A 25,178-nucleotide genomic window follows, 5' to 3' on the forward strand; every position below is an offset into this window, starting at 1 on the left:
CCTGTGTGAATTCTCATTAACAGATCTGTTTCCAGTGGGCAGAGATCCCTGCTCACTAGTCAAACATACATAAAACATGTGGGGCTCTGTTATGGAAAAATCTAGGTGTGAGGCTGCTCAGTCACCCAGCTCGTCGGGCAGAGCCTGCGGGTCCCTGCGGAATAATTAAGGAGTCCAGCCAACGGGAGCAAATAGCTGTAGACCAAAGTTTATTGCGCAATAGGTTCACAGAGCAAATTTGAACCCCAAGGATGGGGTGACAAAGACTTTTAAAACTTTCCCACCATATCCCAGAATACAGTTCGTACAGGATCATTGGTATATCATTGCTACATCACTGACATGTCACAAAAGGGGAAGAGTTAACCTTGGCAAACCTGTCCAGACAAGTCCTTGGTACAAGATTAGCATAAGCAGACATGGCAGGGCAAGACTCAGGTATAAGATTAGCATAGACAAATATATCTTAAGTACCCACCACCCAAAAGTACAATAGAAGTTCCTTGGCATGTCTGGAGCCTGAGGCAAATCAGGTGATGAGATTTGGCTTCCCTTGGCTAACAATGAGCCTAGCAATTGTCAACTCTGAGAACTTCCTGGAGTCCTTTTTCAAGGGGAAAATAGCTTTGGAATGGAGGAAACTGGGAAAGGAGATGATTTTATATTATTTTTTAAGCTAGGTAACTTCCATGAGCTGTCAAGTTGAAAGGATACATTCAGGCATAATATTTGTAATATTTAACTTTGTGCCCCCCCCCCCCGGTAATTTCCATAATAGGCTCCAACCTCTGCTTTTCTAAGGTGTGCTGAACAGCAGGAGGAGGAGTGCGGGTGGGCAATGGGAAGAAGATGGGCTGATTTGCTAAGGAACCGATAACTTTTAGGCAGGTGCAACTTATTCTCTGCACCTGCGCCATTAAATGACAAGCTTCACCTGCTAAAATTCCTGGCTTTATTTTTAATCATATATTTTTTTTTAAATACATCTTTCCAAAAGAAAAGGTGATATAGTATTTAAAAAATCGGGGGGGGGGGGGAGTCCAGAATAAATGCAGTCTTTCCATCTTTCCCTTCCATAAGAACACAAGAGCTCTGTTGGATTCCAGTTAATGACATGTTTTTCAAAATTTCTTTTATTACTCCTAAACATGGAAGGAGGCAGTTAATTTTTACAGATTGCCCTGCAGGCAGCAGGTTAACGGGTACAGGAAATGCATAACGTGATACCAAAATGTGACTGAAATATACCCATTGCCCTCAGAAGTGGAGAAAAAAACTTGGCTAATTTTGCAGTTAAGTGTCTGAAGTATTTCATGAAGATGGATCATTACAGCACCATTGTGAAAATGTGTACAGTTTTCCAGAGAATTCTTGGGTGATCTCTTGCTTCTTCTGGTCTGTGTATGTATATGATACTTCACCTCACCATCTGGCCGTCCCAAAAAGACGTTAATTGGAATAACCACCTTGGAAGCCTGGGTGCTGAAAGTTTATTTTTTCTCTCCTTCTTCCCAGCACACCTTGCTAAAAACACTCTTTTCCTGTAACCTCTCACATACACCTCATTAGCTTGGCAACCTCTGTCTGCCCAGGTCCAAAATTCCCCCTTAGATGGGCCATCAAAACCTTTTGTCATGCTAATGCCTCTATCCCAGGTTTGGCCCTGGCTTGGAAAGGAAGCTTAGCCTCATCTGGCCTCCAGTCTTCCCCTCAATACTCCAAATAATCAAAAACCTACCATTTATTATTTTCCAGGGTTTTTTTTGGGGGGGGGGCATGTCCCTATATATATGTATAAGCAAAATGTAGGACCTCGTGGAGTCCACCTGTTATGTACTGAGTTGAATAGGATCCAAAAGGCAGCAGTCTGATTGGTCCTAGAACAATAGGATTCAGAATGCAGCAGTCTGATTGGTCCTGGAACAATAGGGTCCAGGATGCAGCAGTCTGATTGGTCCACAGGAGCCACCCAATCCAGCTCCAGGTGGAAGTGAATCCGCAACCTGATTGGCCTACAGGTGAATCCCGGAATTAGCCAATCATGTGGGGCCCATTGTGTAAATAATGTATATAAAGCAGACATTCTGGGGCAACTTCCATTCCTCTTCACCACTATGAGCTGAATAACGAGCATGAAATCCACTCTCGACTTTGAGTATATTTCACCACCCATAATCTTGGTTTCTGTTTTTTAAAGAATCCTATACCTAGTTTTGTAAGAGTCGGCCTCATGGAGCTCAATGGGACTTGCTTCTGAATAGACATGTATAGGAGTGTCCCATTAAAGTAATCTTATATCCTGGGAAACAGAGGTGTTTCCTCCTGGAAGCCGTTCTTGTTCGCTTTGTACTGTAAAGACAGTTGCTGCAGGGGCTAATAAAATATAAAGCAACAAGATTATCATAATAAGAAATGGAAATGTTCTGTTAAATGACAGCATTCATTCAATCCAAAGAAGAACAGAGTCCCCTGATGGTGGTTTGGTGAAACAGTACTGGGGTTGTGTCTGAAATTCTCATCCAAACTGATCTCCAGCATTTGGTGTTCCTGGTGAACTTCCCCCATTTTTGAAGTGGGATTGATACTTCAGGAATTCTACATTTGATTTCCAGATTTGCTGCAGAGTATCTGTGCAAGTGCAATTTGTGCAGCTCTGAGTTCATTTGTGTCCCCACCCCGCTCAAAATATTGCCATGCATTTGTTGTGTGCATTAATTAACACTACCCCCCCCCCAAAAAAAGCACACACCCCAATATTCTTTTTGTGTGGAGTTTGACCAATGCACAGTAGCATGTCTATGCATCCATAAAAACACAGCAGATAGGAATGTCAAGCATTGGCTGAATTAAATGGAACCCCCTTTCTTCTGAGGTCTCCCACTATCACAAGTATTTTAAAATACAGTAAGATAGCATCTTGTGTGTGCTTTCTTGTGCGTGATTGAAGGCAAGCAAGTAGGGGAGCTTTAAAGCTCATTTTGTGTCAAGAAAACTTGGTGCAAAAATAGCTTTTAAGCTCTCCAGTTCCTATGAAAGCATGGCTGTCTCTGTGTGCTGGGTCTGGGAAGTTCTTTCCAGATCTTGCCGGAACTTGAGCGGCCCCATGAGATCTCATGAGAGCATCCTGGGGCCTCCCTGGAAGCCCTAGGATGTTTGTGCGGACACAGTTCCAAGGGTCTGAGTACAGTGGAACCTTGGTTCTTGAAAGGCTTAGTTGACGAACAAATTGGCTCCTGAACACTGAAAACCCGGAAGTAAGTGTTCTGGTTTTCAAACATTTTTTGGAAGCTGAATGTCTGATGCGGTTGTTGGCTATTGTTTCTGGGGCGCCTGCGGCAATTGGAAGTGGCGCCTTGATTTTCAAACATTTTGTAAGTTGAATGGACTTCTGGAATGGATTACATTCGAAAACCAAGGTTTTTCCATTTTTTGCATATGTATGGAACCCTTTGAACCACCACCCCCCATCCCCACATAGGATGCAATTGTGCTTTATTGCAAAGAAATTTCTAAACTGATTTGGGCATATGTAGAATAGTCCTGTCTTAAGAGTGATTCGTTTATTTGTGTTAGACTTCTTCTTTCCTCTAAGCACAGATGAACACTGAAAGGATCACCAGAGGGCAAAGTAAACTCAGGAGTCTGTGCAGGACAGGCAGATATCACAAAAGATGGGAAGCAGGGTAGCTGCTTAGAAAGGGTGCAAAGCACAACGGAGTAGGATGCCTATTCTAAAGAGTGCAGAAAACCAGAGATGGGGGAACTTGTGGGACTCCAGATGTTGGAGTACTGCTTTCATCACCCTTGACCATTGGCCTTGTTGACTGAGGCTGATGGGAGTTGGGGCCCAACAACACATCTATGGGGTCACAGCCTCCCTACCCAGAAGTGGGGGGGGGGGAGACATTTCACAGAAGATCTCAGTCCTCAAGGTTTCTGGCTGCAAGAACAGTTTTAGAAGGTCCTTGGGCTTTAGAGGTTCGCATTTGTATTGCGTGGAAATTCTTCTGGTCAGGGCTACCATTTCTTTGTTTGTTTCATATGTATACAGTGGTGCCCCGCAGGACGAATGCCTCGCAAGACGGAAAACCCGCTAGATGAAAGGGTTTTCCGTTTTGGAGGCGCTTTGCAAAATGAATTTCCCTATGGGCTTGCTTCGCAGGACGAAATGTCTTGCGAGTTCCTGCGGGTTTTCCACCCCTTTCCCCCCCCTTTTCCTAAGCCGCTAAGCCGCTTATCAGCTGATCCACTAAAAGCCGCTAAACCGCTAATAGCGCTAATCCGCTAAGCTGTCAATGGGCTTGCTTCACAAGACAAAAAAACCACTATACGAAGAGCCTCACGGAACGGATTAATTTCGTCTTGCGAGGCACCACTGTACTGCCCTATACCCGTAGATCTCAGGGCAGTTCATAACATAAATTCACAGTATCAAAAACACAGAATACATAATAAAAACAAAGGCAACCTTTCAAAGGCAACCTTCCACAACACATTCAGAAGGGCACCAGATGTTAATCAGCCAAAGGCCTGTTCACCTGGCACCTAAAGATATGTAACTAGGAGTCAGCCAAACCTCCCTGGGGAGAGCATTCCATAATGGGGAGCCACAGCAGAAAAGGCCCGTTCTTGTGTTGCCACCCTCCAAACCTCTCATGGAAAAGGCACGTGAAGAAGAGCCTCAGAGAGCACTGGTAGGTTCAAATTCAGAGAGGCGTTTAAGGCTTTATAGGTCAAAACCAGCAGTTTGAATTGGGCCTGGAAACTAATTGGTAGCCAGTGCAGTCAGACCAGGATTGGTGTAGTATGCCCAAACCGTCTTGCCCCGATGAGCAACCTGGCTGCCGAATTCTGCACTAACTGAAGTTTCCAAACCATCTTCAGAGGGAGCCCTACGAATAACGCACTGCGGTAATCAACGCGTTGCAATATGAGCACCTCCTGTTTCTCCCAGTGACAAACTTGAGTATGTGGGTCCACACTTGTGCTATCAATGACTTCACAATGGGTGTTGCGCCTGACGAAGGAAGACCACAGGAATGTCAAAAAGAAAGAAAGAAAGAAAGAAAGAAAGAAAGATGTGCCTAGTTGAGAATCATTCTCAAGGGAGCTGTCTCAGCAGCTCTCACTGAGCTTCAGATAGCCTCCTCTATTCCCATCATGTTCAAAGAAGAAAAAGTCACTTGTTAATTTATATGAAGTTAAAAGCAATGCCTTTAGGAAACCCCAGCACTGTAAACTACAGGGTTAGAAAATTCCGCTTGGTTTTACAAGTCCTCTTGATTTTACAAGTCGTCAGGACATTACGTTAGGTACAACATAATGGAAAAGGCCTCATGCCAGACATGCCAAAGAGATTAATTCAGGCCAATTACCTGTGATCTCCAGCTGCCAAACCCAGCTCTCCAATGAGATAAAAAGGGGAAACGCGTGAGCATCCCAGAGGATCCTTTCACCTTGGCTGTCCAGGAGTCTTGTCTCATCTCTCTCTGTCTCTCTCTTTCCCCTTCTTGCCCTGAGGAGGAACAATGGCTCAAAAATCAGTTAGAGTCTCTAAGAATTTTAGCACCTCTTCAGCTGTTATCCCAGGTAGCCGAACTAGCTTCAGCACGGTTTCGGTCTCCCGGGGAGGTGGTGGTGCAGGCATTGGACGTGTCAGTGGTGGCTTTGGCAGCAGAAGCCTCCATGGCTTTGGAGCAAGTAAAAGAATCTCCATGGGCGGCTACCGTACTACTGCCAGATCTGGATATGGTTATGGATTAGGCCATGGAGGAGTTGGGTACCGGATTGTTGGTGGTGGTGGCTATGGCTATGGAGCTGGCGCTGGTGGCATCCATGAGGTTACCGTTAACCCAAACCTCCTGGCGCCTCTTAACTTGGAGATTGACCCCACCATCCAGAAGGTGAGGAAGGAAGAGAAGGAGCAGATCAAGACACTCAACAACAAATTTGCCTCCTTCATTGATAAGGTAAGTTTCTCTCTGGATGCCATTCTAAAAATTTTACGCTACTTTTAAACAAGCTCTACTGACAATATAGGGCAGCTGTTTTCTTTCCCTGCTTACTATATCCTACCAACATTTCATCGCTAGAAATAGAGACATCCGTGTATAGTGGTAGTTCGGTTTTCGAAAGTCTCTGTTGACAAAAATTTTGGTTTTCAAATGCCGTAAACACAGAAGTAATTGCTTCGGTTTTTGAACACGTCTCAGAAATCGAACATGCCATGCATCTTCCGTATTGAGTTTTCCGTACTGAGTTTTCCATATTGAGGCTTTCATATTGTTTGTTCAGTTTTCAAACGTTTCAGAACTCAAACCATCTTCTGGAAAGGATTACATTTGAAAACCGATTTGTATGTAGAGCATCCTTGCTCTCACACCTTGGATCACTTCCTGGTGGTTAATCAGAGATGGTGAAGAACTACAAATCCCATTATTCCTTGTTATGAACAATGGCAGCTGGGTCTAATGGGAATTGTAGTCCAAAATATCAGGAGGACATCAGGCTGGGAAAAGAGCATCTCCTCCCTGTGATCAGAGACTAAACTTCAACAGACCTGGTGGAGAGAGCAAAAAGGGTACGAGTGCATGTGTGTACACACTAGAGACATTTGAAAAGGCATCTCCAAAAGGAATGGGCACACACAAAAGTAGCTGTGCCTCGTTAATAGACATGATAGGACTAAATGTGTTACCTGTTTGGAAATTGCAGGGAAGCTCACGGGCTGCATTCATATTTAAGCTGTTTTGTGCAACTTAAAAGCATGACTACACATGTTAAAAAAGAAGTAAATCCTCTTTCGTTGGTGGGAATGTGTTTTCCACTAAGGATGCTTAAAGGTAAAGGTATCCCTGACCATTAGGTCCAGTCGTGGACGACTCTGGGGTTGTGGTACTCATCTCGCTTTACTGGCCGAGGGAGCCGGCGTACAGCTTCTGGGTCATGTGGCCAGCATGACTAAGTTGCTTCTGGCAAACCAGAGCAGCGCACAGAAACGCGTTTACCTTCCCTCCAGAGCGATACCTATTTATCTACTTGCACTATGACGCCCTTTCGAACTGCTAGGTTGGCAGGTGGAGGGACCGAGCAATGGGTGCTAACCCCTTCATGGAGATTTGAACTGCTGAACCTCTGATCGGCAAGCCCTAGACTCTGGTTTAGACCACAGCACCACCTGTGTCCCAAGACCAGTCAATAAAAAGTGACCGACTCTGGGGTTGCAGCACTCATCTCGCTTTATTGGCCGAAGGAGCCGGCATACAGTTTCCAGGTCATGTGGCCAGCATGACAAAGCCGCTTCTGGCAAACCAGAGCAGTGCACGGAAACGCGTTTACCTTCCCTCCAGAGCGATACCTATTTATCGTTTCCTGCTTGGTAGGGGGTTGGACTCGATGGCCCTTGTGGTCTCTTCCAACTCTATGATTCTATGATTCTATGATCTACTTGCACTTTGACGTACTTTCAAACCGCTAGGTGGGCAGGAGCAGGGACCGAGCAATGGGAGCTCACCCCGTTGTGGGGATTCAAACCGCCAACCTTCTGATCGGCAAGTGCTAGGCTCTGTGGTTTAACCCACAGCACCACCCATGTCCCAGGACCAGTCAATAGCTGGAGCTAAATCAGGGGGGGTAGAACATTAGGTCATGGAGAGAAATTTCACTTGTTTATATTTTACTGATCTTAAAAATGTGTGACTAAAGAAACCAAAGTTTTTGCACCAAGTCGCTTATGATCCTCAGTGTCTTAGAACCAGCAAAATATTTATTTATTTAGTAACTCATTCAGTTTCAACGTGAACCAAGGTTGTTAGCATAGTGGCACCAGTAATTTGGTACACTGTTCCTTTTGAAATCAGACAGGCAGCTACAACCCTGATATTTCATCACCTGCTCTAAGCACATTTGTTTCATTAAGTGTTTTCAGCGAATTGATAGGGATAGGGGGAGAAATTCAATTTAGTTTGCATTTAATGGCAAACGTACCACGTTTTGCAGTTTCTGAAACAGTTACACGAACTGGAACACTGCTGCCCTTCACATTTTGCAATGCAGTTCTCCAATGTGTACAAAAATGTGCACTGAAATACATACTGATTTGCAAAATGCATTTATTAAGGGAAAATGCATACAAAAATGTGTACGTAAAGAGAAATTTGTGTTGAAATGTTGATGGATTTTCAAGTGGGAATTTTAAAAACAAATTCACAAAATGATTTGGAAATGTGTAGAACTGAACTTAAGCTTGGAATAAGGGAGCGAAGCTGAAATTGACAAGAGTCCCTCATTCCTGTGTTGATCGTTTGTTCTGGACTTAATGATTTTATAACTGGATAATGTTATAGCTGTGATGTTTTAATGATTTTATTGTATATCACCTTGGCATGCTTAAAAATAGTATCATAATTAAATTTAAATAAATAACTTGGATTGCCTCCACACCAGCCCCTTCCCCGAATTGTTATCCTTCATTCATTGGCTGGTTGGAGGAAATTCATACCACCCTCAAATAATTGCATTTGAGTGTTTTTGAGTTAGCCTCCTATACATATATTTGATTTGATCTTACATATATTTGATTTGTGGTGATACTTAAGTATTAGATGCAGGATTCCCTAGCTTTCAAGGGTCTTCTGTAGCTGAAGTGTGGAGGACACTATGGATGTTGGTGAACTCCCGTCAGCCCCAGAAAACATGGCTCATGGCCACAGATCATGGGAATTGTATTTCAGCAACATCCAAAATGCCAAAAGCTCCTCACACCTGCTGTGGTTGGATCCAGTTCCATTCTCCTGCTGCAGTGCATTGGCACATGATGCAAGATCATGTCTGGTTCTGAAGGTCTGGTTCTTCAGCTGAAACACATTGTGTCAATGGAAAATGTTTAGATAGCTTTGTGTACCTTGCATAGAGTTCAGCTTTTGCTTGTCTTGTGAGAAAGACCTAAAGATGATGAAATTTGAACAAGGTGCTTCCAGTTCATAGCTCAAGCTCTTAAAATGCTTTACCCACTTGTGCAATATGTGAGAGTAAAGGAGAATTTAGCATGGGATTGCTAGGAAAAAATGAGAATATGAATAAAGAGGGAGGTTGTAGTTGGAAGACCAGGTAGCTGTGCAAGATATCAGACTCCACTGCTTGGTGCCTACCGGCAGCTGAGAGCCCAAACTTGCTTTTATTATATAAAAGTCACAATTGATGATGTATCATAATCCACAGAAAATTCACCATCCTTTTTTTTTTTTTAAGCAACCAATAGACACAATTAGATGCATGTGTCAAAAGATAACACTTCCCGGTTTCATTCCTATATCTTTCCATTTATCCACCATCTGCAAATCTCCTGGACCTTCTGAATCATTTGATACTAACCACTCTTTGAGCTGCTATTAATACTAGCTCATTAGGTACAACTGCCAGCTTCCTGTACATTTTCTATGTAAAGTATTTGCTGTGGCAATTTCTTGCAATCTATTTAAAAATAGAAGGGAAAGATATTCAGGATATTACCTCCTTTGATGGTGGTATAGATTAGCAACCCATATTCTGTTTTGTCTGTACACGATGCCAACATTCAACATACTTCTCTCTTGGTGGGATACATTCAGGTCCGTTTCCTGGAGCAGCAGAACAAAGTGCTAGAGACCAAATGGAGCCTCTTGCAGGAGCAAAAGATCACCCGGCGTAACCTTGAACCTTTATTTGAGTCATACATCAGTGGTCTAAAAAATCAGCTGGATCACATTCTGGGACAGAGACCACAATTAGAAATGGAATTGAAGAACATGGAGGATACAGTGGAGGACTTCAGGATAAGGTGGGTACTGTAAGATAATTATTGTTGTCATCCTTGTTGCACGGTAGGGGGTTAGACTAGATGATCCTTGGGGTCTCTTTCACATTTACAATTCTATGACAACCACAATTAATTTATAAATTGGCTTCTGCACAATTGTCTCAAGGCAGTGTGCAGTTAAAAAGAGCAAACAAAAAAACCCCCAATCAGTTAAAAACAACAACAGCAGATACATTTAAAAGAAGACAATGCAAATTAGACACTCGGGACAAAGACCAGTTTATCCAGTTAGGGAAGTCTGTTGGAACACAGTTGTTTCTGGAAAGTGCAGGTGGTGGGTGTCTTTCAAGAGGGAAGCTGTTCCACAACAGGGGCAGCCACACTGAAACCCCTGCTTCAGGTTACTTGCACATACTGCAGCAATCTGACTGAAGGCAAAAGATTGTAAAATAGACAAATGAAAAGGAGTCTGTCAGTCTTCTCCTACTAGCTATCTCCTTAGCTGACTGCTGATGCTCTAAATGTGAAGCAAAATCTCAGTCAGATGAAAATCTTATTTATTTTTGGTCACATGTCAAAAGTCAGCCTGGCTGGGAATCTTCTGAAGGCCCAAACTCCAGCAGCCCCCATCCACTGTCCCTCAGACCTTGTGGGGGGCCAGACTATATATATATATATTTTTTTGGGGGGGGGAATGAACGAATTCCTATACCCACAAATAACCTAGAGATGCATTTTAAATAAAAGGGCATATTCTACTCATGTGAAAACACACTGATTCCTGGACCATCCACGGGCCGAATTGAGAAGGCGATTGGGCCAGATCCGGCCTCCAGACCTTTGTTTGCCTACCCATGCCCTAAACACTGAAAAGATTATGGTGTCCACCATTTGCAGTTCAAAATAAAAAGAATACTAACTAGTAAAATAATGTTTTCAACAAACAAAAAAACAGACATTTATTGCAAACCATGACAGGATCTAGTTTCATTGCCTTGTTTTTATCTACATTAGTAGAAGGTCCCTTGGTTTAGGTGAGGCCATGAAAATGGCAGAAGACGGGAGAGAACAAGAAGTGCAGGAAAGTTTTGATTTTGCCCACATTGACCGCTCCCCACATTAAATGGGGGGCGCCCTTTGCGTGGTCACACACAGCCCCCTGGACCCTATGCAGTTCCATTAGCACAGGCTTGGCTTTGCCTTCCCTCAGGTGGGATACCTGAAGGTCTCCGCCTACCTCAGTCAGTTGTCCAATCCCACCTGGGGAAGCGTTGCCAACGTGACCAGGCCAGGTTGGGAACTACCTGCCCACACAACAGAGGGAGGATCTTACCTGGGAATCTTCAGTTGGCTCCAGAGCTTGATTTCTTTGATGCTTTTCCTAAAATGCCAAATGCCAAATTCTTTTATATATGTATATCATTAAATTGCTGAACACCCAAGTTCCAGCAGGTTCAGAAGGAAGCTATGTTGGGCAAGGAAAGTGGGAAATTGTAAGATGATTATTATTACCGACTCTTCGCCCTAACTTCCCATAGCAGGTCACAACAGGTTAAAATACAACATTAAGAATGGTTTAAAAGGAATCATAATCACTATATATAGGGAAACACACACACACACACACACACACACAGAGAGAGAGAGAGAGAGAGAGAGTATTGGTTCAAATATAAGCTGTCCCCCAATAGAGGTCACAACCTTAAAATGAAAATGTTTTGAAAGGAATCTCTTAAATCTCCAGCACCATCCAATGTATTTTTGTTTGGCTTTTTTACAATCTAAAAATCAAATGCAAATTTTGCACTCGTTTCACAATTGACATGATGGGTGATCCTTTTACAAAAACCACTAAAGTACACCAAAGTTCTGCATGGGTCCAGAGATGGGCTTAAATCACAGCTTCTCTACTTGCAAGAGCCCAATTATAGGCCACGCTCAAGTTTTATACAAACCAGATTAATGTGCAGCCTGTATTCAGATGAATATGGAATGAACAGACACCCCCCCACACACCCCTCTTTCATGGGGGTTTAGAGGTTGTCAAATGGCCTTTCCCCATTGCTTGGCTCCAGGGAACTAATGGCATTAAGACGAACCAGCTGGATCAGGCCCACTGCCCATTTCATCCTGTTTTCATAACAGCCACCCACATGCCAAAACTGCATTCCCAGAAAGGGACTGTTTCTGCTGCACCTTCTGGCCGCTTCGTATTTGGCAAGGTTTCAAGAAAAGAAAGGTGAGGGCAGACTGGTCTTGGCCTCTCCTCAAAGTAAAGTCAATAAAACTAGTCCGGGCGTTTTCATTTTTGAATTCCTTCAGAAAGACGTAACATCAACCAAGGCCAAAAGCCAAAACACCAGGACACTTCAGGGCTCACAATTCTCTGTTTTTGAGGATGAGTCTCTTTGTGGGCATGTAACAGGGGCACAGCACATCGAATGCCTCTTGATCTGGGGTTGCATGGAGAATAGGCCTGAACGTGAGCTGCACTTGTCACCAGGATTGATGAGAAGACAGTAATTCTGGTTTATTGCGGTGTTAGCTCTTCTTACAGCCTTCCACTCCCTTCCTCAGGCATTGCAGGTCTAAACCACCACCATCCCACACACTCTGTGTCCTTCCCAAAGCCTTCAACCCAGGGGTCAGCAACCTTTTTCAGCCATGGGCCGGTCCACTATCCCTTAGACCATGTGGTGGGCCGGACTATATTTTGAAAAAAATAATAATGAACGAATTCCTATGCCCCACAAATAACCCAGAGATGCATTTTAAATAAAAGAACACATTCTACTCATGTAAAAACACACTGATTCCTGGACCATCCACGGGCCGAATTGAGAAGGCGATTGGGCCAGATCCGGCCTCCAGACCTTTGTTTGCCTACCCATGCCCTAAACACTGAAAAGATTATGGTGTCCACCATTTGCAGTTCAAAATAAAAAGAATACTAACTAGTAAAATAATGTTTTCAACAAACAAAAAAACAGACATTTATTGCAAACCATGACAGGATCTAGTTTCATTGCCTTGTTTTTATCTACATTAGTAGAAGGTCCCTTGGTTTAGGTGAGGCCATGAAAATGGCAGAAGACGGGAGAGAACAAGAAGTGCAGGAAAGTTTTGATTTTGCCCACATTGACCGCTCCCCACATTAAATGGGGGGCGCCCTTTGCGTGGTCACACACAGCCCCCTGGACCCTATGCAGTTCCATTAGCACAGGCTTGGCTTTGCCTTCCCTCAGGTGGGATACCTGAAGGTCTCCGCCTACCTCAGTCAGTTGTCCAATCCCACCTGGGGAAGCGTTGCCAACGTGACCAGGCCAGGTTGGGAACTACCTGCCCACACAACAGAGGGAGGATCTTACCTGGGAATCTTCAGTTGGCTCCAGAGCTTGATTTCTTTGATGCTTTTCCTAAAATGCCAAATGCCAAATTCTTTTATATATGTATATCATTAAATTGCTGAACACCCAAGTTCCAGCAGGTTCAGAAGGAAGCTATGTTGGGCAAGGAAAGTGGGAAATTGTAAGATGATTATTATTACCGACTCTTCGCCCTAACTTCCCATAGCAGGTCACAACAGGTTAAAATACAACATTAAGAATGGTTTAAAAGGAATCATAATCACTATATATAGGGAAACACACACACACACACACACACACACACACAGAGAGAGAGAGAGAGAGAGAGAGTATTGGTTCAAATATAAGCTGTCCCCCAATAGAGGTCACAACCTTAAAATGAAAATGTTTTGAAAGGAATCTCTTAAATCTCCAGCACCATCCAATGTATTTTTGTTTGGCTTTTTTACAATCTAAAAATCAAATGCAAATTTTGCACTCGTTTCACAATTGACATGATGGGTGATCCTTTTACAAAAACCACTAAAGTACACCAAAGTTCTGCATGGGTCCAGAGATGGGCTTAAATCACAGCTTCTCTACTTGCAAGAGCCCAATTATAGGCCACGCTCAAGTTTTATACAAACCAGATTAATGTGCAGCCTGTATTCAGATGAATATGGAATGAACAGACACCCCCCCACACACCCCTCTTTCATGGGGGTTTAGAGGTTGTCAAATGGCCTTTCCCCATTGCTTGGCTCCAGGGAACTAATGGCATTAAGACGAACCAGCTGGATCAGGCCCACTGCCCATTTCATCCTGTTTTCATAACAGCCACCCACATGCCAAAACTGCATTCCCAGAAAGGGACTGTTTCTGCTGCACCTTCTGGCCGCTTCGTATTTGGCAAGGTTTCAAGAAAAGAAAGGTGAGGGCAGACTGGTCTTGGCCTCTCCTCAAAGTAAAGTCAATAAAACTAGTCCGGGCGTTTTCATTTTTGAATTCCTTCAGAAAGACGTAACATCAACCAAGGCCAAAAGCCAAAACACCAGGACACTTCAGGGCTCACAATTCTCTGTTTTTGAGGATGAGTCTCTTTGTGGGCATGTAACAGGGGCACAGCACATCGAATGCCTCTTGATCTGGGGTTGCATGGAGAATAGGCCTGAACGTGAGCTGCACTTGTCACCAGGATTGATGAGAAGACAGTAATTCTGGTTTATTGCGGTGTTAGCTCTTCTTACAGCCTTCCACTCCCTTCCTCAGGCATTGCAGGTCTAAACCACCACCATCCCACACACTCTGTGTCCTTCCCAAAGCCTTCAACCCAGGGGTCAGCAACCTTTTTCAGCCATGGGCCGGTCCACTATCCCTTAGACCATGTGGTGGGCCGGACTATATTTTGAAAAAAATAATAATGAACGAATTCCTATGCCCCACAAATAACCCAGAGATGCATTTTAAATAAAAGAACACATTCTACTCATGTAAAAACACGCTGATTCCCGGACCATCCATGGCCTGGATTGAGAAGGTGATTGGGCTGGATCTGGCCCCCGGGCCTTAGTTTGCCTACCCCTACCCGTGCTTCAACCAGTGCTTCCCAAAGTCTTCTGTCTGAATTTGCTCTTTACTAGCATCCTACCCCAAGACAGCCGCCATAGATGCTCCGAGTTCAGCCTGGTCCCTGTGTCATTGGCGGGTTGGGGCTAGGGCCTCACCTGCTTCTGAGCCCTGGGGCACTCCAGTAGCCCCTTTCTTTAAGCTATGGGGCCTGAGAAGTCACACCAGCCTGCATTCCCAACTGTTGGATCTGGGGTTTTAGAGAGCACCAAAGAAAACCCCCCGCCCCTATGACTATGTCAACAAATTGATACTTAACATTATTGCCTGAAAGCTCATAAATGAGAGTTAAGCATTATCCCCCTCTCACACCAAGCATTCCTCAAAGCCTAATTTCCAAAGTGAAATTCTAAAATAAAATTTGAATTCTAGCATTTTGATGGCTGCTAGCTTTAAATGTTTTGAAAGGATGTGAACAAATGCACAGGAAGATTAGTTTATGAAATGTTATTAGTCATATTACCTAAATGGAACCTGCATGCTTAGAGGCAGTATATCTTATATAGCAGAAATGTTGGAGACAAACAACTGAGGGGGTTTCTTGTGGGCTTGCTGGAGGCAAATGAATGGCTATTTATGCTGTGCTATATGGACACTGGTCTGATCAAGTGAGAATCTTAAGTACTTAAGCTGAATTTGGAATTTGTGTAAACTTTCCTCTTAACTTCAGCAAATATGAGTCTTCAAACAAGGATGTGCCTACTTTTTTTGCACATGGGTTCCATCCATCTACTTTAGTCTGGTGAAAGAGCCAAAGATTATTGTGGCAGGTGCCAGAAGGCGATGGGAGACTTTTTAAAGAATTCTGTGAAAAAAGTGGGAAGGTCTTTCCCCCCCACTCATCCAGCGGTAATGAGTCACTCACTTTCCCCCTCCCTCCGACAGGTATGAAGAGGAAATCAACAAGCGCACAGGTGCAGAAAATGATTTTGTGGTGCTCAAGAAGGTGAGTGGGTTTCCATGAGGCAAGACACAGTTGATAACAGCAAGAACCTTGATTGAACTACATAACTGGAAACAGGGGCAAAGCTACTGCTTATATAAATTTCTGAAAGCATGGGCCATTCCCACTCCCAACGTGATTGGCTGTCTAAACTTCCAAGTTGCGAATCACGACTCAGAGTTCAAGGGCCAATGGCAGAGGCCCCAATCCTGAAACGTTCTGTGATTGGACATCCTGTATCAAATCAGAACAAAAGAGCTCAGAATCCTTAGTCCAGACTCAAGCTCAGGCAAACACAGACCACTGAATACATAACAGTAACTTCAGCACATTTGGCACAGAGTGATGGGGCCACCCCTTTAAACGAATGCATGCTTTAACCCTTGTACTTTTAGGGGGAACTTGTGGTTTCATTTTGGCTCTCACATCTGCTGTGGTGTTCAGCCCTTTGATCTTTTTCTCTCTTTCCAGGATGTGGATGCTTCCTTTATGAACAAGGTTGAGCTGCAAGCCAGAGTGGATTCCCTAGCTGATGAAATCAACTTCTTGAGAGCTTTCTATGCAGAAGTAAGAACACCTTCTAATCTTTTCAGGGAGAAAGAAAGAAGACTGTAGCAACATGAACCAAAACCAGCTCTGGTTGACATTTTGCATCTCCAAGCATTGGTTGCTACCAACAAGTTCAGTCTCTAGGCCTCGACCCAGATGGCATCCTAACCAGCTCCTTGTGGCTCAATCCTATACTACTCTGCTGAAGTCTAAGTCAGAGATGGGAAACATCTGGCATTCCAGATATGGTTGGACTACAACTCCCATCATCCCTCACCATTGGCCACCCTAGCTGTGGTTGATATCATCTGGAGTCTAGCATTTTCTGGAAAGCCACAGGATTCCCCAGTACCAATAGGCTGTGTAGGCATCAGCATATTGGCCCCAAGCCTTTTAGGGCCCCTGAGACAACGGATCAAAATAATCTCGATTTGATCTTGAAAGAAAATTGAAATCAAGCTTTCTTAGTTCAATGCTATCCCAGTAGAGCATGCGCACAACGGGGGTGGGCTGCAATTTCAACTGCCATCCGGCCTCCACAGGGCTTAATCCGGCACAGATCAATCAATTTTACCATTTGAGCAATTTTTCCAGCAGCATCTTTGCTGTTCCGCTAGAGAAGCTGCCCTAGAAGTGTACCGCTTGCTCACTACTGAAATATTGGAACCTATTAGCAGAATCCAGCTTAATTCAAACTGTTTCTTACTTAATATGTCACTCAGATGCCATAATAAAATACAATCCGGACTGAATGATGAATGGATAGACAAAATACAAAGAGTTAGGCCTGACATGTAACCAACCAAGCACCAAGGAAGTCTCTTGAGGTGACTGCATCCTCAATATTAGCAAGAATTGGGCGTGTTTCTTTCAAGCAGGGTTGCAGACATTGCTAGACTACCACTCCCATAATCTCTGACCCTTGGCCATGCTGGCTAGGATGATGGCAGCTGGAGTCCAGCAACATCTGAAGAGCCAAAGGTTCCCCATCTCTGAAATAAGCTTCAGACTGCGAAGTTTCCTTGCTCAGTGTGGACCAGTGCTTGAATGTGGTAGAGATGTGGGAGTCTTTCATCTTGGTAAGCCCTCTTTCTTCATTTTTTTTCTCCATGTAGGAATTAGCCCAGTTGCAGGCCCACATTTCTGACACCTCTGTCGTTCTCCAAATGGACAACAACCGAAACCTGGACCTGAACAGCATCATTGCCGAGGTCAAGGCTCAGTATGAAGACATTGCCAACCGAAGCAGGGCTGAGGCAGAATCGTGGTATCAAAGCAAGGTGAGTAGTTCTTAAGTGTTGGGGAAATGGGTTTGAAAGGAGGAGCCAGGGCTCTAAAGCCATGTATCTAGAGTATCTTACTTTTACAGAAGACAGTCCCTATTTGAAGAGCTGTTGGAGGATATTCCTGTACCTCAAAGCATCCTCTGTTTGAAAGGCTGTCTGATCTAACTCCATGTAAAGATAAAGAACCCTAAGAAAGGAAAACATGGAGGATCTTGAAGTTGCCCATCACCAATGAGCACCTGGGCAGCAGACTGAGCAGGCATGCAGACCTACTCACAGCCTTCCCAATATGGGGAGCTGTATTGTGTGCCTATTTGACCTGTATAAATTATGTCTAAATTTACATCTACAGTCATACCTTGGTTGTTGAACAGAATGCACTTCGAGAGTCCGTTCAATTCCTGGAACCATTCAAAAATTAAGACACGGCTTTCAATTGGCTGCAGGAGCTTCCTGCAGCCAATCAAAAGCCACAGAAGCCAGGCCGGATGTTTGGCTTCCAAAAATCATTCGAAAACTGGAACACTCACTTCCTGTTTTTTATCGTTTGGGAACCGAAATGTTTGGCAACTAAGCCATTTGAGATCCAAAGTATAACTGTATATACATGAAAAAAATTCCTTCCAGTAGCACCTTAAAGACCTACTAAGTTAGTTCTTGGTGTGAGCTTTCGTGTGCATGCACACTTCTTCAGATACGTATCTGAAGAAGTGTGCATGCACACGAAAGCTCATACCAAGAACTAACTTAGTAGGTCTTTAAGGTGCTACTGGAAGGAATTTTTTTTGTTTTGACTATGGCAGACCAACACGGCTACCTATCTGTAACTGTATATACATGTGCACATTTTATGCAAATCTGTGTCCTCCTTTCTCCTCTTTGGAGTTTTTTCCTTCTTTTGAGGAAGGGGTGATGCATTTGTTCTCTTTTTGGTAATTTAAAAGTGGCCACCCTATGTTTGCCTCCATCAAAGTTTGCACTTCAGTAATCTAAATAATTTCCCTGCTTTTTTGACTCTCAGTATGAAGAATTGCAGCTTTCTGCTGGAAGGCACGGAGATGATCTGCGCAATACAAAGACTGAGATCTCTGAGCTGAACCGCATGATCCAACGACTCCATTCCGAGATCGACAATGTGAAAAAACAGGTACTGCCATGCAGGGCTGCTGAAAATTTCAACTAAAGGAGTATTTCATGGCAAGGCTGGCAAGGGGCAATGGCAGCTATGTGGGGGGTGGACTTAGAGGGAAGTAAAGTAAGCTTTTTTTGTACCAGTCTTCAAATGCCCTCTTTTGCTGATGACAATACCGTGGATCCAGATATTTTACTTAATTCTAATTAAATTATCCTAAGTTGCTCCGAGCTGAGAACATTGCCTTTTCTTTTCCCCCTAGTGTGCCAGCCTGCAGGCAGCCATTGCCGATGCAGAGCAGCGTGGAGAACTTGCCCTTAAAGATGCCAGGATAAAGCTGGCTGAACTGGAGGAGGCTCTAATGAAGGCCAAGGCAGACATGGCTCGTCAGCTTCGGGACTACCAGGAGCTCATGAACGTCAAACTGGCCCTGGATATTGAGATTGCCACCTATAGGAAGCTGCTGGAAGGGGAGGAGAGCAGGTTGGTGGAACCCAAGTGGGCTGGGGTAAAGTGTGAAATGCACCGCTAGACTGCTGGTGGAAAAAGACCCTCTCTTGGTGTGGACAGACCCCACCCTCCTCTTTGATCTCCACCAGACTTCCTGCCAACCAAGGTATTGCCCAGGGATGGCCCTCCAAATGTCATTGGACTCCAATTCCCATCAGTCCCCACCAAATTGGCTAGTGGTCAAGGATGATGGAATTTTTTGTTCAACAACACCTAGAGGACCACTCCACAGCAGTCAAAACTACAACACACATATCTAATATAATCGTCTGTTGACTATTGGTCCCAGATACAATGTTTACATTATGATGATGGGCTCTGAAAGCTAAAGCAATTTTTTTGGTCAACCTTCTGGGAAGAGAAGAGGTTTAGCAGGAGGGTGCCTATCATTACCACCTGGAATCCTTTCACGGTCACTGGGTCCCTTGCTGATGCTGAGGCCTCTGTTCTGGTTGGTGTTTGCAGTTCCAATCTAAGAATGCTCCCATGGGTTTGTGGTAGCTGCCATTTTTTTTAAACCCACACTGCCATTGGAAAATGGAACTTCCATGGCCTCAGTTTGGAAAATGAAGGTGGCAGCTGCACCTGTGGCTTCTGGGCCCCCACCAGACAACTCTCTGCCAAGCAGCCCCTTGACACAACCCTTGGGATACCACATCTCCAAAGACCATTTTGCTCTATCACTTTGTTGTGGTGGTGATGGGGAAAAGATAGGATTGCTTGTCTCATTCTAGCAATCATTTCCTACACATGGAAAGCAAGTTATGAGAAGAAGTTTGCAGCTTCCAGTGGGATTTCTCTAAGCACCGAAAACTAAAGCCTTGCCAATGCCTTAATGCTCTTGAATAGAACAGTGATCCTACTGGCAGTTATTAGCTCTGCAGAATTGCATTTGAACCACTGCTATTTTCCCCCAAGCTGCTGGGTCATAACAATTAAAGTGATTTCCTTTTCTCTCTCATTTAACAGGCTTGCTGGAGAGGGAGTTGGCGCCGTAAATATCTGTAAGTAATCAGCAAGTGAATCACAGAAACTCACAATCTTCTAATTAATTACCTCTCACCACTGATCTAAAGAAATAAAGGATCAAATGTTTTGTCAGCCTCAAAAAATATACCCAAAGAAATGCATAGTTATTGTATCAAAACAGAAATACAGTGGTACCTCGGGTTAAGCACTTAATTCGTTCTGGAGGTCCGTACTTAACCTTAAACTGTTCTTAACGTGAAGCACCACTTTAGCTAATGGGGCCTTCTGCAGCTGCTGCGCCGCCGGAGCATGATTTCTGTTCTCATCCTGAAGCAAAGTTCTTAACCTGAAGCATTATATCTGGGTTAGCGGAGTCTGTAACCTGAAGCGTATATAACCCGATGTGCCACTGTATTAGGTTGTGGAATTCTTTATGCCTTTGATGTTTCGCAGATGTTTTAATCCATGAACCCTGAACTTCTCCTCTGGTCCCCTTGCAGCTGTGGTCCATTCATCTGGAGGCATGAACTACGGCGGTGGAAGTGCCATGGGCCTTGCAGGCGGCGTTGGCCTTGGCTACGGAGGAGGCCTCAGCACTGGAGGCAGCAGTTTCACCTCTGCTGGTGGCAAGGTGCTATCTGGGAGCATTGGTTCAGCCCGGGGGAGCAGTTCCAGTATGAAGATTGTGTCGAAAACCTCCACCACCAGAAAGAGTTACCAGAACTAAAGGCGTCCTCGGCTAAGTCAGAGGTGGAGATACCTGTGGTCCTCCAGGTGTCGCTAGACTCCAACTCCCATCCGGCATGGCCAGCAATGAGGGCTGATGGGAGTTGAAGTCCAACAACTGGAGGGCCACCAGTTTCCTCATCCATGGAAGTAGTCAAATTAGGCAAGGCTGACTCGCAGGGGCAAACTAGACATAAGAGTGATGGGTCCCACTCAATGAACAAGCTGGAAGGGAGAAATACAGAGTGGGATGGAGAGAGAAATGAGAGAGATCTACGCAGGTATATCAATGCAATGCATGAGAGATGAAGTAATGAGAACATCGCTTGCATTTTCATCGTGGGATCTTCCTGATCCAGCAGTTCTTACCAGACGTTACAAGTGATCTAAAGTGCTTATTAACAGCTTCTCAATGGCAAATTTTACATCCACAGTTCCAGAGTTTCCGTTAGGAGATATTCCTAGCCCTATCTGGGTGGAAACTGGTATCTTCTGCATGCAAAGCCGATACTCTCTACCGCTGAACTGTGGCCCTCCCTGAACTCCCAGAGTTCCCTGGGAAGATGGGTTGCTTGTTAAACCCATCTGGTATCTCTGTGAGGAGAATAGGTGTCTCCTAATAGCTCGCAGCACCTTAAAAAAACAACAACACAGTTTCCAGGGGAAAGCCATGACTGTCCACAGTGACACAACACTGATTAAATGCATAGCACAGATGGGGCTGCATCTGCTAGGGTTGCCATGCAGTAGTGAATTCAGATTTACGATATGAAAATATAACTGATATTCTTAGTTACTTCATTGCCACTCATGCATTGCACTGGTGTAGTTATGTAATACCTCTGCCATTTACTCTTCCTCCCACTCTGACTATCAAAAGATGTGAGATCTGTTCTCCATAGGTATCAGGATTGGAGAACACACACAGGGCATCTGTCTATTCTATATATTTCACTGTGCATCATGCAGGTCTGCCATTACCATTTACTGTGCTTTTCATTGGCTAACCATATGTTTTTTTAAGTACCGTATTTATTGCTCTATAAGACTCACTTTTTCCCTCCTAAAAAGTAAGGGGAAATGTGTGTGCGTCTTATGGAGCGATTGCAGGCTGCACAGCTATCACAGAAGCCAGAACAGCAAGAGGGATTGCTGCTTTCACTGCGCAGCGATCCCTCTTGCTGTTCTGGCTTCTGAGATTCAGAATTTTTTTTTTCTTCTTGTTTTCCTCCTCCAAAAACTAGGTGCGTCTTGTGGTCTGGTGCGTCTTATAGAGCGAAAAATACGGTACATTTTCAATTTTCACATCTGCCATAAAGTAGGCATTGAAGTTAAAATGCAATAATTGTCCCCTAATAAAAGCAATTCATTACTTTCTGAAAATAATGGGCATAATATGTATGTCTCTTGTGACAAATTAATGGGATGGGGACCTGTGGGCTTGTTTCCTTCTATAGCTAACAATACTTTCTTGTGGAGGGGGTAGTTGCAGGGCAAATGTTAAAGGCAAAAGGCTTACACCTCTTCCCTCAACACTGTAAACCTGATTCAGTTCCCCCCTCAATGTAGTCATTAAAATATAATCTGGAAATCAAGTAGTGGATTTCCCTTTCCATATTTAGTTTTACCCTTAAGAGTGATTGGGTAATGCTGCGTAAAAGCCAATCATTATGGGATGATGTTCATTCTTTCCACGTGAAATACCTTCCAGAGGAAATAAAGAAGGGTTGTCATTTGTAATTTTGGTTTCCATAAAACATATTGGGTCCATGAACATTTTTCTTGGAAGGTTTTTCTCTGGAATAATGCAGAAAACACAAACCCTATCTATACAAAATTCGGGAAATTTGAATGCTCTTCCAAAGACAAACGTGTTTCAATGGTTCACTGAAAACATTCTCGGTTTTCTAACAACTTTGGGATTAGGAAGCAGAAATCAGGAAAAAATGAAGAAATTGTTTCAGTTTTTTGCAGTAAAAATAGTAGAATTCTTTTGTGTTCTTTGTTGCTGTTTTCAAAACAATAACACGTCGACAGCTTAGCTGTCTTTACCTTGGCCTTGGGTGAATTAATTTTCCCAGAATGTTATGCCATTATGTATAAGAGCCTGGAAACAACACCAGAATGGTCTTTGCATAATCAATATGTAGCAGAATCACCTGGAATAAGCAAAAGGGTCATATCAGTTTATTGGCTCCATGACTGATGGCTCCTTGTAAGGAAAGGAGATCTATTTCTGGTCTATAATTGTACTCAAACCACCACAGCACTTGTATTACTTTTGTGTTTATGTTGAAGTCTTTCCAATTTCATGCCATCTCCGTAATAAAACTGCTGTCGATCTAAGCTGTGTGCATCGATTCTGACTGTGTGGGGCTCCTTTCATACAACTTGCTTTAAGGCCCATTCTTGTGTTGCCACCCTCTAAACCTCTTGTGGAAAAGGCACATGAAGAAGGGCCTCAGAGGATGATCTCAGAGCCCAGGTAGGTCCAAATGCAGAGAGGCGGTATACCTCAGTATACCTCAGTACCTTGAGGTATTGTGGTCCTGGGCACATTAAGGCTTTATAGGTCAAAACCAGCAGTTTGATTTGGGCCTGGAAACTAATTGGTAGCCAGTGCAGTCAGACCAGGATTGGTGTAGTATGCTGAAATTGTCTTGCTCCAGTGAGCAACCTGGCTGCCAAATTCTGCACTAACTGAAGTTTCCAAACCAACTACGTATAACGCATTGCGATAAGCAAAGCGTTGCAATATGAGACCTCCTGTTTCGCCCAGTGACAAACTTGAGTATGTGGGTACACACTTGTGGCATCACTGACTTCACAATGGGTGTTGCACCTGACAGAGGAAGACCACAGGAATGTCAGAAAGAAAGAAAGAAAGAAAGAAAGAAAGAAAGAAAGAAAGAAAGAAAGAAAGAAAGAAAGAAAGTGTCTAGTTGAGAATCATTCTCAAGGCAGCTGCCTCAGCAGCTCTCGCTGAGCTTCAGATAGCCTCCTCTATTCCCATCATGTTCAAAGAAGAAAAAGTCACTTGTTAATTTATATGAAGTTAAAAGCAATGCCTTTAGGAAACTCCAGCACTCTGAACTGCAGGCTTCTATGGGATAATTATTCTGGAAGAATTTCGATGAGATAGTGATCTGACATGGTCAACTCTTCCTGTCTATCTCTTCCTGGCTCTATTTAAAGGTAAAGGGACCCCTCACTGTTAGGTCCAGTCGCAGACAACTCTAGGGTTGCAGCACTCATCTAGCTTTACTGGCCAAGGTAGCTGGCGTACAGCTTCCGGGTCATGTGGCCAGCATGACTAAGCAGCTTCTGGCGAACCAGAGCAGCACACGGAAACTCCGTTTACCTTCCTGCCAGAGCGGTACCTATTTATCTACTTGCACTTTGACGTGCTTTCGAACTGCTAGGTTGGCAGGAGCTGGGACCGAGCAACGGGAGCTCACCCCACTGTGGGGATTTGAACCGGCGACCTTCTGATCGGCAAGCCCAAGAGGCTCAGTGGTTTAGACCACAGCGCCACCCACATCCCTTTACCTATGTTTATTACCTCCCTATTCTATCCCTTGTGAAAAGTCTTTGATGGTTGCCTTTGATGTGTCGTCTGGTGGCAAATGGCTAAAAACATGCAGTGGCCAGTATGTGTCTTTGATGTAGCGCAGGGTGGCTCATAGCTGAGCCAGCATCTATAAAATATCTAGTTTTGGAGCATAGAAGTTCAGAAGTTCAGCTGACTGTTGGACACAGTACTATGCATCGAAGGCTACTTGGGATTCGCTTTGCCGCTCCTTCAGGGCATTTCATTGGCAGATTTAAGTGCTGCTTGGTAATGTTTATTTTACTTACTGTTCAGACTAAACTGTAATCTTCTCACCCTCTTGCATTTGTATTGCTTCTGAATCTAATTTTAAAAGAACCATCATGCACTGGGCAAGATACAGAGCTAGGAAATTCCACTTACCAGTTTTACAAGTCATCAGGACACTATGTTAGGTACATGAAGTGATGAAAATAATGGAAAAGGCCTCATGCCAGACATACCAAAGAGATTGATTCAGGCCAATTACCTGTGATCTCCAGCTGCCAAACCCAGCTCTCCAATGAGATAAAAAGGGGGAACGTGTGAGCATCCCAGAGGATCCTTTCACCTTGGCTGTCCAGCAGTCTTGTCTCATCTCTCTTTGTCTCTCTCTGTTTCCTCTTCTAGCCCTGAGGAGAATTTTAGCACATCTTCAGCTGTTATCTCAGGTAGCTGAACTAGCTTTAGCATGGTTTCGGTCTC

General features: G+C 44.0%; 1 protein-coding gene across 1 annotated transcript; it reads left to right on the forward strand.

Moving 5' to 3' along the window:
• Positions 1-5,048: 5,048 nt before the first annotated feature.
• On the forward strand, positions 5,049-21,324 carry LOC310840233 (keratin, type II cytoskeletal cochleal-like). Its single transcript, XM_083729548.1, has 9 exons — positions 5,049-5,969; positions 9,609-9,817; positions 15,655-15,715; positions 16,184-16,279; positions 17,377-17,541; positions 18,569-18,694; positions 18,942-19,162; positions 20,159-20,193; positions 20,659-21,324. Exons 1-9 carry the CDS (start codon positions 5,529-5,531, stop codon positions 20,883-20,885), a joined length of 1,581 nt encoding a protein of 526 aa, XP_083585674.1. The 5' UTR covers positions 5,049-5,528; the 3' UTR covers positions 20,886-21,324.
• Positions 21,325-25,178: the final 3,854 nt, after the last annotated feature.

This window comes from Podarcis gaigeae (assembly GCF_964106915.1).
Source record: "Podarcis gaigeae genome assembly, chromosome: 2".
Classification (NCBI taxonomy): domain Eukaryota; kingdom Metazoa; phylum Chordata; class Lepidosauria; order Squamata; family Lacertidae; genus Podarcis; species Podarcis gaigeae.